This window comes from Prionailurus bengalensis, chromosome D2 (assembly GCF_016509475.1).
Source record: "Prionailurus bengalensis isolate Pbe53 chromosome D2, Fcat_Pben_1.1_paternal_pri, whole genome shotgun sequence".
NCBI classification, from domain to species: Eukaryota; Metazoa; Chordata; class Mammalia; order Carnivora; family Felidae; genus Prionailurus; species Prionailurus bengalensis.
In genome coordinates, this window is record NC_057351.1 from 59,906,876 (window position 1) to 59,921,109 (window position 14,234).

The window sequence follows — 14,234 nt, forward strand, 5'->3', positions numbered from 1 at the left end:
CCCGTCTTTGGGAAATGAGTTCTGAGTTAACAGAGATGAAGAAAAACAAACAAAAGACACTAAAAAGACTCCCATACAAATCAATTTTTAATAACTCCAACTCGCTACCAGCTTCCGGCTCCAGCTCCTCTGGGGTTTATCACTGTGGAGAACACTAAATGCCCCAGGCTGAGCTACCCATCTAGTGATCAGATGACCCAGCCCCTGATCTCTTAGGAATCTGCATCTATACATGGCAGCATGCTGGTGGATCCTCTGGAACTAGTGCACATCTGCTCAATGTTGGAGCCAGAACTCTGTGCCCAGGGAAGGCAAGTATCCTAAAGAGATTTGAAGCTAAGTGGAATAGCAGCCAGGGAGGTCCCAGACCTGCTCTCACTGCTGGTTTCGTGCCCTTACTCCCAGAGTCTTCTTATGGTGCTTGTGTCCTGCCAGCCTGAGAGCTTTAGAAAGTGCTTTAGAAGGTGGGAGTGGGGGGGGGGGGGGAATCTCAGACCAGCAGCTACTTTGAAGGCAGCTGTGGGGTAGGGAAAGCCTACAGAAGTTCCATGGAGTCTGTCCAGAGGAGGAACCATGGGCCAACTTCCCAAAGGCCAGGAGACTGGCCTGTGGCTCCGCCCAGAATAGATAGAATGGCCTCTCCATGATGCGCACCTGGCCCCTTTCAGATGGAGGGCACCCTGCCCCCCAGCAAGTTCTCTCCCTTCCAGGCACCAGACCACAGCAGGAACAGATTCCTCCCTAGAGGAAATTCTTAGGCAGGCTGGATATAAACAACAGCCGGGTGAGGGGGTGGAACACGTGGAGGGGAGCTCAGCAGAGGCAGGAGAGGCTCCCAGAGGAGAAGGTGACTGGGGAGGTGGGGAGGCTGCTGGAAAGGGAACCAGCAAAGTAGGCACCTGAGGGCTCCAGAAAACCTGTCAATGTTTATTTCACACACACACCCTAAAGACAGTTTAAACCAGATTGAAAATTAAAAGCTCAGGTTGTGACCCTATAGTGCTGAGGAGTCAACGGGTTGGAAGGCAGGGGAAAGCTAACAGGCACTCTTGGTGCCAAGAATCAAATCCAGAAAGTGGTGGCTGGACAGCAGGGCATTGGGCAGATTCTAATCTCCAGTCTCCCAGATGGAGAAGGTAGAAAAAGGTCCTCAATTCCCACCCTACCTTGAGCTGAGCTAAGGGTCCTCACGACTGGACAGTGCACCATCAGGGGCAGGGGACACAGATTTCAAGCTCAGCTCAGTTCCAGGCCCAAAGAAAGCAGAACTGGCTCCATCTACCTCTGAGAGTCTGTTTTCAGAAGCCTCGGACAGCCACTGATCCTCAGGATGCTGGCCTCACCCTAAGACTTGCCCCAACAACCCCTGAAAATCAGTCAGCAGCCACAACTTGTAATCTCAATTGAAAATGTGAGGGAGTGTCCAGGGAGCCCATGCTGGAAGTCCCCACATTCTTGAAGGCTTCTCCCTGTGCCCCCCCAATCCCTCCCCAAATAAGATTCGATTATCCCTGGTTTGCCCCTCCTGGCCCCTGCTGTCCAAGCTCCACTGAAGCGTGGCCTTCACCGAGAGAACTCGGTATCTGTGTAATTCTCCAACCTAGGGGACGGCCCCTCTCCCCTCAGTCCCCCTCCAGCCCGGGAGCCTCATGGGTAAGGGCAGTCAGCAGCTGCTCAGATTCGTGTGGCCTCAGGAGATAGTGGAGAACTCCTTGAGCAGGACTTCCTGGCTGAGTGTGTGGAAGGCCAGATTTCTCCTGACGTTGGTGCTAATGGATCGAACCTGGGAAAGGGTGGGGGAAGGTAAGAGGGCACAGGCAGAGAGAAAACAAGGAGAGAGTTGGTTACAAACAACAGAGGGCAGTGCCTGAGGGACAAGGCCGAGATGCAATGCTAGAAGTTTCTCTCTTAGGAAATGAACCCTTAACAGCTATCATCCCTGCAGGCAAGTGAGCAAATAGTTCAGTAATAAGCTGATAAGTGGAAGAAAAGCAGGGCTGAGAGGCAGATGTGAGAAGAGTACACGTGGGCACCTGAAGAGGCAGAAGTAAGCACAGACAGGGAAGGAGGGTGAAGGCAGGCCTTTGTCCTTGCCTCAGCCATGCAGTGGGAGACTGGTCTGGTCAGTGGTCTGATAGAGGAGGAGAAAATGAAGCCAGGGAATGCATTTCTGATCTCCTCACTCTCTCTCTGTATTTATCTACTTTCCTGGGTTGGAAAGAACACCTGGAGACACAGCCCCTGTCTGGCACAGAGGGCAGGAGTACGATCCAGAGGCCAACGAAGAGGAGCAGGTCATACAGCTTGCGAGTCCCAGGCTTGGAAGCAGGACCCAGGTTTCTCAACTCTGAGTCCAGAACTCTTTCCATACCACAGAGAAGCCCCCTGCTTTAAAGGGAAGTCTGGGGCATATCCCTGTTGTGTCCCCACTACTCCCTTCATGCTTTCTCCCAATAGATGGAGAGCCTTGCAGGAAGTGTTGCCTCTGTCAGTGGGGGAAAGGACTGTGGAGAAGGGGTCAAAGGGCCAAACTCTCTACTCTGACTGGGTTCTGGGAGGAATCCAGCACACTCTGGAAGGAGTGCTGTTCATGGGCAACAGAAGTGAATGTTGTTTAAGAGACAAAGTGGGAGAAGGAGGAGAAAAAGCATGTGTATCTATCCTGGGCCCCAAAGACCAGGGAGCTTTCCTTCAATTTCTGCTTAGCTATGGGAAACATAATGAAGTCATCAGGCAGGAGGCAGAGGCAAGGGCAGCACGGCAAACAGCGGGCGGCTCAAGCTCATTACCTCCAAGCCCAACCAGACCCTCTTTGCTCCCTGGTGCTAGAGGTAGAGATATAAGGAGAACTGAGTCAGGTAGAGGCTAGTACCAAGAGAGCTCCCCTAACTCCTCCACAATCTTTTCCTCTCCAATTACTTACTCTCTTTGTGAAGTCTGGGCCCCCAGTAATCCCCCCACAACAACTTAAAGACTTGCCATAAATATACTTGACCCCATAAACATACTCGACTCTGCTATCTCTTTATATCAATTGTTTCCCTGCTCCCAACTCACTCACTTCCAGAGCAGATCTCCCTCACCCTGGGGAAGTCCAAAATCTCAGGAATCTCATGTCAGGGTCAGAGCAGGGCTGTGTTCAGCATAAGACATAATCTACAACCCAGCACCTTCATCATAAACTTGGCACAGGGAAGTAAAAGCTGGGCTGAGGTGAGTTCTGTCCCAGCAGTGGGAGGGCTGAGGCTATGGGAAGGAAGTATGCTCTGGTCTCAACTCGCAGCCATGACATTCGTGTACACCCAGGCTGGAGGGGCGGGGTGGGGGGGGGGGGGCTTCGCTCTTCCTGAGAGCAGCTCTAAGCACAGGGCAGCAGACAGACTATCAACGGGGAGAGCCCAGTTCTGTGGCAGGGCTGACTGGGACACTAGTAGGAGGCAGAGCAAATGCTCACTGACTCCAGGTGGCCAGGGGTAGGGGCTGCAGGAGGCTGAGTGATGGGAAAGGGGGGCGTGGGGTGAGGAGTGAAGACTGGAGAACTAGATCGGGAGGGCACTCAGACCAGGAGCCAGTTAGGAATTTAGGAAGAAGTGATTGCATAAGGAGGAGAAGAATCAATGACTCTCATTAGCTGCTGGAAGACAGGATACGGGGTAATGAGCCAGAGCTGCCACACACGTCAAACCCCAGGCCCAGCTGGAGCTGTGCAAGGGCCGTCTCCATGGCTGCAGAAGAGAGATGGGCAATGCTGCCTCAGGCTTCTCACACTTCCCCGCCTGGCACCAGTACCCTGGGGAATATCTTCTCTCACTGCCTGGTCCTGGGCTGCTTCAGGAGACAATTCGCACACCCAATCCCAGCAGACTCCTCAAGTCTTATTTCATCAGCCTTTGGCAAACTGTGGTTGTTTCCTTAGATGCCCACCTGCACAGTACAACGCACCGGCTGGGAAAGGGCCCTCAGGAGACACAGGCAGAGGTGGAGGCGGGGCAGACTCACCAGCTCCTTGAAGAAGGCAGCTTCCTTGTGCTGCTCCGAATAGCGCTCATACTGGTCCAGGCCATCCTGCAGCTTCAGTGTGAGCGTGTCATAGTTGGCTCGTACTACCTCCAGCACCTGCAGGAGGTCAAAGGCCAGGCAGGGCTTAGGCCATTCAAACCCTAGGTCACTTGGTCCCCAGGCCCCTCTTGCTGCCCTGCTGGGTTGGATTCAAGCTGGGGCGACACCTCCAAGAGACCATGCTTACTACTTATCACCCAGAAAAAAAGCCTGGTCACAGAGCAATTCCTCAGGTTTCTGGGACCGTTTTCTAACCTCTTCTATTCCTGGCTTTTCCTGACCCATCCAGCCTGGACACCAGGGCTGTTTACTCTGGGTATGGTAAAAGAGCACGAGAAGAGGTGACAGAAGAGTGAGTGTCTGAGCTCAGCAACATCCCCAAACCATAAATGTGTTCTCAGCCATATCCTGCAGCTTTCTTTGGCTAGGCTGTCACAGTTGCTGAGTAAGATTTTGCCAATATCTCCTTCCTTTTCCCTTTCTGGGAACCACATTTCTTCAGTCCCGGGATGTTCCTCAGCACCATCTGCCGCTTGTTTTCATCTCTCAGTGCCAACTGTCTTCCTATCCACTGCCTGGATCGAACTTTTGGGCCTCCCAGCCTTGTGATGTAGGGGACACTTTCTTGCCTAAGCTAGAGCTAAGCGCATGTTTTGTTCTGATGAGGGGTCTCTCCCCTTTCTCTTACTTTCTATGGGGGTGGGGTGGATTCAGACCTCCACGGACTCCAGGAACCTTGGATCTCAGTGCTTCCAAAGGAAGTTCTGGTAGGACTTCAGTTGATAAGACCATGAATCAAAGCCAAGGACAACCAGGGGGAAGGGCACACCATTTAAGTTAGAAAGGAGCTGGGCAGAAATGAGAGACCAGGAGATGGAATGACTGTTCACCGTGGTAATCTGGGTGGTAGCTATTTTGCAACTTGACCTGACAGAAGTCTATGACATCATGAAGAGCTCCCAGCTCAGTAAGGAGCTTGGGAGGAATGAGTGAGGCTTAATTCTATCTATCTATCTATCTATCTATCTATCTATCTATCTATTTATTTTGAGAGAGAGAGACAGAGAGAGAGACACAGAGAGAGAGAGAGAGAATCCTAAGCAGGCTCTGTGTTGTCAACACAGAGCCCAACTTGGGGCTTGATCTCCCAAACAGTGAGATCATGACCTGAGCTTAGATCAAAAGTCGGATGCTGAACCAACTGAGCCACGCTGGTGCCCCAAGACTTAATTCTAACAGAAGGTAGGGCAGGGTGAAGAGAATAAGCTAGAATCAGGACTGGTCAGAGGGACTGAGGATGGCCTCCTGAGGGGGACAAAAGTACCTCTGGGCAGTTCTCACCAATTCAATCTTGTGCCAGGGCACATGTCACTTGGTAGAAAACACTTCTGCCTGCCAACAAATTCTGAGGGGAGAGTACAGATGGAGAACACAAGGAGGGCTTGTGTCCTCAAGTTTGGTGGGGGGAGGGACAGCTAGGGCAAACGTCTAGCCTAGGCTCCAGGCTCAGTGTCCTTCCCTCCAGACACCCAGCTCCTCAAGGTCACTATGCCTGGCTGTGTCCCACATACCCTAGTAGGGGCTGGCTCCTTTGCTTCTAATTCCATTTATCAGCTCTGTCAGCAGGAGGACCAGTACTCAGCAATGGCTGTCACTCACAAAGTAATCCAGCCCTCTCATGCATGTGGGCTGTGCTTGTAGCAAAAATATCTATAGACAAGGTCTTGGCTCAGAAGTGAATGGCTCAAAACCCCGTAAAAAGCAAAACTCCAAGATGGAACTGGGCCCCCAGGAACCAGGCGGAACAGAGTAGTACGCGCTTTCTCTAACCCTGAACTCTGGGCAGCCTCAGCAATGCCTATGAGCCAGTATCCTGGGCTCAGTCTTCCTTAAGGGGTATCAGGTAAGACAAATACTATGCTAAAGCGAATTTTGAGAAGGTGCAGCCTGTCAGATGCTACATCCTGAGAGCCTCAGGCCTCAGGCAATGCTGCCTTGATCCCTGGGCTTTCTCCCCTTGCCATGGCCAAGTGGAAGGTCTAAAAACAGATATTTTTCATTCCCAACAAAGTTGGCTTTTGGCAGAAGAACTCAGTTCTGTTTCTTAAAGGAAGGCAAAACAGAGAAGGCCTTGGAGCTATCAGCTCCTTGGAAGGAAACCAAAGGCCTGGCTGGACTCCGTGCATGATCTCAGCTCTCCTCTTGTCCAGACCTTACTTCCTTTCTTTCTTTTTTATTCAAGGCAAGCTGCCCTTCAGTTCACCCAGCCTCTGCCATCTCCTGCCCTCATCACCTCTCTTAGATTTCCAAGAGAAGAAGATATTCTAAGTTCAAGTCTGGACTCCAGTCCATTTGGGACTTTGGAACATTAGGGCTACTTCCTATTCTGTGACTTCGCTTTCTGGAGCTTCAGACATTAGGAACATGTCCCACTTGGGCCTCACACTCCACACTGGCCTGGGACGTGGCAGAGGGCAGCAATGAGGCAGAAGACAATCTCCCAGACTGCTTCTGTCTAAAGACCTTAGGTTTTACAATTTGCAGCTTCAGTCTCTGGCTCCTGGCCATTCCAAAGGTACCTCCTAGGCTGAGGTCTCTCCCCAATCCATCAGGTAACAGTCTATTTCCCAAGTGCAAGCCCACTTTCTTTCATCAGCTGCTGGGCTTGTGGGCTTCCTAGAACCATGTCCACCACTTTAGCTCCAGGCAGGTTCAAAGTCAGAAAAGCACTGATAAGCCACATGTTCTCTAAGGAGTCCTTACACCCCCACATATGGCCCTCAGTAGACAGGAGCCTGGGTGCTGGCAAGGGACCTAATAGAAAGAGAACTGAACTGGGAATCTCACTCTTACTATGGATCTCAATTTACCTAATGAGCCTCAACCCGTCTCTCTCTATAAAACAGAATTTGAACTCACCTTCCTAAAAGGACATGGAATAAACATTTTGATTCCTGAAAGTAACATAACAACTGATAGAAACACTGTCATCCCAGTAGCTATACAGCTACCTAGACAGCTCCTGGGACTCCAGAATAACTGTCTTCACAGCCCAGGAAGTACTTACCTATTTTGAACCAACCCAAAGAGCCTATGTGCATAAATAATTCTTCACCACAAAGGAACATCTTCTGGATTTAAGTGGAAGACACAAACAGCCTCAGTTTCAAAGATTCTATGCCCTCTTCTTTGCCCTGAAACACTTTGCCTCAGGTGAGAGAAGAACAGATTGGGGACTGGGGTGTGAACCTAACCCCCTCCCCTGGAGTCTCTGGAGGAAAAGCACCTGACATAGGCTTTAAGGTCGGAGAGACATTTTGGTCCCAGATCAACCACTAGCAAGCTATGTAAACTGATACACATCACTTAATCTCTTTGAGCCTCAGTTTTCTTATCCTATCTATACTATAACTGTATAAAGCTCATATACGGATGGCATGAGATGACTGTCCAGTGTCTTGCACATAAGGAATAGTCAGTAAGTGCTTACTAATTTTACAATGAAAAGTTATTTCTGGTGACAATAGGCATTTGGTAGTTCTTATCCCCAGATAGTTCTAACCATAAACCAGGAGCTAGGGCCTTGCACATCTTTATTCAGATTCTGGTGAAGAAGAAACCTAATTTCTCTATTCCATATGAAGCAGGCTTTCCATAATGACCTCACTATCCTGAGTGTAACAGGTAATGTATCAGCCAAAAGTCAGAGAATGTCCAGTATCCACTGCTTAACAGTCCTGGTGTGGTGCAAGGGGATACAGGTTATATTAAAGAAAAACTGAGCAGAGATGCCCACAGAGGCCAGTTTTGCATAACACAGGTTGTGAAGCTCTTGGCCATATCAGGATCAGGAAGGAGAGAGATCCCAGTGCACAAAGTTAGTTCAAAATTGATGAGGTTTTAGACATACATACACACCCGTCTCCAAGCATGTACAATAGGCATTCCCTAAAGACTATTCAGTAGCCTGTGCCCCATGTTTTTAGCAGAGCCTTTGAAATGGGAAATAACTTCTGGCCTAAAGACAGCAGCAAAGGAGAATCACCAATGGAAAAGTTCTTGCAAATGGCTATCCTATCTAGATGTCAGAGGGCTTTGCCTTGTGCCTGAAAAATTGCTTAGTCTCAAATCTCTGATGGACTGAATTCCCAGAAGGAGAATTAGCAGACAACTAAGTAATAGGATACGACCTGACAGCAAACTTGTATTCACTGCTTTCTCAATTTGAACTGACATCTACAGTATAACCTATTTGGGGAGAGTATGTAAGGCTGCCACCAGCCCACTTCCAGCCAGGGCAACATGCAGGCCTTCCCTAAAGCCAGGTTGCCAAATGAGGATGAAACCACAAATAGAGAACAGAGAAACTATTCTCTCCAAATAGAGAAACTTAGAGACTTCTTATAGAATAGGAAATAAACATGGAACCTATCAAGATTGCAGTGGGATATAACAGAAAGAGGCTACAGAAGGGTTCCTGGGTGGCTCAGTCAGGTAAGTATCTGATGCTCGATTTCGGCTCTGGTCATGATCTCACCATTTGTTGAGTTTCAGCCCTGCACAGGGCTTTGCTCTGACAGTGTGGAGACTGCTTGGGATTCTCTCTCCCTCTCTCTCTGCCCCTCCCATGCTCTCTCTCAAAATAAATAAGCTTAAAAAAAAAAAAGGTGTTTTGTTTTGTTTTGTTGAAGAAAGAGGCTACAGAATTATAGAAACCTAGGGTCAAATCTTGGCATCATCATTTAGTACTTATAGGACCTTGACCTAAGCTTTAGGTTCTTCATCTTAAAATAGTCATCATCATACTATTTTCTTAGAATATTATGAAGATTAGAGATAATATATAAAATAAACACAAAAATATAAATGATAGGATCTCACCAATAGAAGAATGAAGGCTATTGAGACGGAAACAAAACAAGAAATGGAAATAGAAAATACTTGATGTAGGGGTATCTGGGTGGCTCAGTCAGTTAAGTGTCAGACTCCTGATCTCAGCTCAGGTCATGATCTCATGGTTAGTAGGATCAAGCCCTGCTCTGTGCTCACAGCACAAAGCTGCTTGGGATTCTCTCTCTCTCTCTCTCTCTCTCTCTCTCTCTCTCTCTGCCCCTCTACTGCTTGCACTCTCATGTATGTGTGTGCGCTCTCTCTCTCTCAAAATAAATAAACTTGAAAAAAAATTAAAAAAAGAAAAAAATACTTGATGTATTTAATTTAAATAAGATGAATGCGGTGGCTGAAGGGCAGCTGGGAGGTCTGGCATCATCATTAATATGTAAGAATAGTGATATGGAAGGCAACCTTACCTCTTTTTGCCAATGTTACCATGGTGACAGAACCATAGAAATAACAGTTCTGGAAGGAACCTTTGAAATCACCTACCTAATCCATGGCCCTCATTTCACAGATGAAGAAACAGATGTCGAGAAAGATTGTAAGTTATCCAAAAACACAAAGCAGGGATTAGACAACAGAATTTTCTGACTCCCAATCCAATGTTCTTCCTGTATTGGCAGGCTAGTTTAACCTGAGGCACATTCCTTAGTTTACAGGCTAAACTTAATCTTTCAGAGAGCATTCAAGGAATTCAAAGCTCACTCCTAAGAAGTGGGAAGCATGATCTGTGGAGAGCTGTAACCTGGAGAAAAGCTTGGCTTGATGTTTAAATTTTCATTATTACCAGGTCCCTCAGGGCTCCAGGGCATGTCAATTTCCACCAATAGAAGCCAAAGATCCTGCTCAGCCTTGTTGTAGTTGGGTGTCAACCACCACCAAAACTGTACAGACCACTCCAAACTCATTATCAGCAAAATCGAGATTTGGTTGCTATTTTAATTACTTAGTACTCATTGAGAAGCTTGAAATACAAAGGTCTTTAATCTTCAACTGGACGTCTTTATTATTTTTTGTAAAGTTTATCTATTTATTTTGAGAGAGAGAGAGCACGCGCACAAGCAGGGGAGGGGAAGAGAGAGAGAGAAAGAATCCCAAGCTGACAGAGTGGAGCCCAATGCAGGACTCAAATTCACAAACCATGAGATCATGACCTGAGTCAAAATCAAGAGTTGGATTACCCAGGGGCCTTTTCACTGGGCTTCTTTGGCAGCAGCCGTCAGGTGGTCTCCAGGCTTGGGGTGGCTGGAGATGAATGCCTCCTACTGTGTGACCTTTTTTTTTTTTAAAGTAAACTCTATATTCAACATGGGTGTTGAACTCATGACCCCAAGATCAAGAGTTGCAGGCTCCACTGACTGAGCCAGCCAGGCATCCCAGAATACACTCTACAATGAATGCTCATACCTCAAGGCCAACCTTCCATTCTCTGAGACTGTAACCACTCTGTTCCCACTTCCATGTCTTCTGCTTTAACCCTGCCAAACCCCCTAATCATAGGAAAATTAATCTCTGGGTGATAATTAATCTCTGGACGATTTGAAACAGATAAAGTAATTATAAGGACGAAAGATGATAAAGGCTTTTTAGAGGATTTTCATGATAATCTCCATCTATCTCTCCCACTGGACTCTGGCCATTTCCTCTATTTCAGATGTTTATTCACTAGTTAGAGAATATGATTTTTTTTGTCTCCATTTTTTTTTCCCCCACAAAGCAGGAAAAGACAGCTTGAGAGATCCAAGCTCTGAAGCCACAAACATGAGCATCACCACCCATAAGCCTGCATATTGCCCTTGCTTCTCTCTCCCATCGGTTAGAGGGAGTTGACCAGGTACTGCTTATCATATGAGCTGATGATGGAGAAGTAATGAAAGAACCACAAGCCACTGGGAAATGAAGTTCATCCTTCACAATGGCTCCAGACTTGGGACAAACCTATCTTGGTGCTCAGAGAACCAAGAAGGTCTGAATAAAAAGGTTTGCTCTCCATGCCACCTCTCTAAACTGTTCCCTGCTCCACTGTAATGTCTTATCTCTAAAGAAATGGTGCTGAGCAGAGTAGGTCTTCAACAACACTCAGCGGCAAATGGGCTGCTAGAGCGGAGAGCAACTGCCAAGTAGCTGCAGACAGTTTTTTCTTTTAATTTTATTTATTTATTTTGAGAGAGAGAGAGAGAACACATGCATGTGCTCGCACTAGCAGGGGAAGGGCAGAGAGAGAGAATCCCAAGTAGGCTCCACGCTCAGCACTGAGCCCGATGGGGTGGGGAGAGGGGGACTCAATCCCACAACCAATTATGAGATCATGACCTGAGCTAAAATCAAGAGTTGGGCACCTAACCAACTGAGCCACCCAGGCCCCCCTGCAGGCAATTTTTATGATAGATGCAGGCTGAGCTCTCCCTCTCATTGTCTATGGAAGAACAACACAGTCAAACACAGTACTTCTCAGCCAGGCAGGCTGAAACCTTTCTCCTTCTACTCAGTAAATTTCCTCAAACTCAACGGAAGATACCCTTTCCTCGAAAAATGAGAATGACTGACTCAAGGCATTGCCTAACTCCCTTTTCTGAATTTGTCATAGGGCTGTAATGCTCTGTAAATTTTGGCAAGAGACTGAAAAGAAATCGGAGGTCACATCCTTCATTTTTCTCTGGAAGGAGCTAATCTAGCCTCCCATCCTTCCCCTACTTTCTCCAAACCAGACTTTCCCCAGAACTGATGACATGTCTCCCAATGAGGGACAACACTCTCTTCTCCCAGAAGCAATAAAAGTCTGTCCCTAACCTTGCAATTTCACCAGTGTAAGGACAACCCACAGAGGCACTCTTACAGTTAAGCGGTGCTCTGCTCAGGTGTTGGACTGCATGGAAGTGGAATTCTGATAATAAAGAAGCAAAAAGACAATTCTTCCTCCTCCATAATCCACATTTAGTCTTCAAAATCAAGGCTAGCTAAGCAAGAAGCACTGCATAGATGTTCTCCAAGTAAAGACCTTGGTGGGTCACTACTGGATCTAGTTGTGCTTAGGCCCTGAAAAAGAGTTTCAACCAACAGCTAATAATTTTTAAAATAACATAGTTAGAAGTATGGCTCTATTTCACTCATATGTGGAATTTAAGAAACAAAACAAGAAACCACAGAAAAAGAAAAGAGACAAACCACAAAACAGACTCTTAACTAGAGAGAACAAACTAGTGGTTACCAGAGGGGAGGTGGCGGATGGGTGAAACAGGTGAAGAAGATTAAAGAGTGCACTTATCTTTTTATTATTATTTATTATTGCCATATTTAAATGTTTATTTTTGAGAGAGAGAGAGAGAGAGCCAGAGCATGAGCGGGGGAGAGGCAGAAAGAGAGGGAGACACAGAATCTGAAACAGGATCCAGGCTCTGAGCTGTCGGCAGCACAGAGCCCGACGTGGGGCTTGAACCCACAAACCACAAGATCGTGACCTAAGCCGAAGTCAGGCACTTAACCAACTGAGCCACCCAGGCGCCCCAAAGAGTGTATTATCTTGATGAGCACTGAGTAATGTATGGAATTGTTGGATCGCTATATTATACACCTGAAACTAACATAACACTGTATGTTAATTTAAAAGAGTATGGCTCTAGAGTCAGCCTGCCTGGACTCATCCTAGGTCTACCACTTACTAGCAGGGTAGAGCTGGGTGAGTTTCAGTTTCCTCAACTGTAAAATGCGAGTTATAATAATATTCTTTAGAGAGAGCTAGTTGTACAGATTGAATAAGGCAACAGATACAAAGCGCCAAGCATACTTCTTGATACACAGAGAGTGCTTCATTATTATTATTCTCTTTCATTTTAATGTAACTCCACAAATAACTGCTTTTTAGAACCTGAAATTCCAAGGCTTGCCATAAATTGGCAAACTCTTTCCTCCCCCGCTTTCTGGAAGGGATGTGTCTTCTACAGGCTCCTCAAAGAGGGATTTCCTATGGTGGAAAGAACACACTGCTTTAGAGTTCATGCATTAGCAGGTGCAGACAGGTAGGGTGGCAGGCCCTCTCCTGGAGAAGCAAACATGCTACTACCACCACTGACTTCTTATGGAAACTGTGTCACAGCAGAATTCTTAGCACCCTGGAGGAAGAGACCCAGGGTTACATTATAGATTTTCCACAATGCCCAACAGAGTCCTAAGAAGCAGTGAAACATTCAACACGCTTGTGGACTAATTTAGTAGCACTCAGGCCCAACCAAAAAGGAAAGGAATTTCTCAAGGTCACATGGTAAGATTAGGGTCAGGCCATCACAGTACACCCAGCGCTCTTTTCAGTATTCGCATAGGGGTTCTAAAGCCCTCAGAGCCGAGTCCTGCCTTTAAGGAGCTAATAAGCAAAATGGGGACTCAAGATAAACCACAGTGGAAGGACACATCCACAGACATAAGCGCATACTGGGTGGAGCCAGCAGTGCTAAGTGTGATTTGGAATCAGCTACATATCTGAGCAGAGATTGAGTGGCCCGGTTGAAACAGTGTCACACCTTTTAAAAGAGGGAAAATAAGTTATCCAAGATCTCTTCTATTTTGTCCACCCTTCCTCCACTTTATATCACTGCCACCAGTTAATTCTAAGTACAAAATTGTCCACCAGTGTAGTAGGGCCCCTGAGACAGCAGCCGCAGCAAGGGCCATTAGCTCTGATAGGTCTGTGACTGGCACTGACAGCTTAGGCTCCGTCAGGTCCCATCACGTGAGGGACAGACTGCTCAGGTTCAACCTTGATGCTGAGAAAATAAGTCCTGCACAAAAGATGGGCCAAAGGTTAAAAGGGTAGGAAAGAGTGTCACTTTACTTCCCAATCATACAATCTACAATTTCAATTTCTCAGAAATCAGGTTTGATCCATTCTAGAATGTCCTTTCGAGGTGTGGTCAATTTAGCAATGGATTTCAACTGCACAAATTCAGCTCAACTGTGCAGGGTACTCATTAGGTAACTGTCCAAAACAATCTAGGCAGATACACACTGTGATCTTTGAATAGCCAGGTTCAAAGTCTTGCTGAGTTATTTTTGTCACTTCTTTGCATACAGTAACTAAGAGATTTGCACCTCAGAAGATGAGAAGAAACAATTAGGTTCAGGGGCTCCAAGACTAACTGGTACCCAGAGAGGACAGGGTTTACTTCCTTCAGACACTGCCTGCTTAACCTCTTCTTATACAAGACAAAGCTTGTCCATCTAAACATGGCCAAAAAGGAACAGAGTGATCAAGCACCCAGTTAAAAGGACAAAATACCAGCTACACA

General features: G+C 47.0%; 1 protein-coding gene across 1 annotated transcript in view; it reads right to left on the minus strand.

Annotated features, from left to right (window-relative positions):
- Positions 1-69: 69 nt before the first annotated feature.
- Positions 70-14,234, minus strand: part of ARMH3 (armadillo like helical domain containing 3) — a 175,519-nt gene continuing 161,354 nt past the window's right edge. The window contains exons 25-26 of the mRNA XM_043597329.1: positions 4,000-4,116; positions 70-1,783 (exon numbers count right to left, since the gene is read on the minus strand). Coding sequence (XP_043453264.1) covers positions 1,691-1,783; positions 4,000-4,116 — 210 coding nt within the window. The 3' untranslated portion in view covers positions 70-1,690. The remainder of the gene's footprint in view (positions 1,784-3,999; positions 4,117-14,234) is intronic.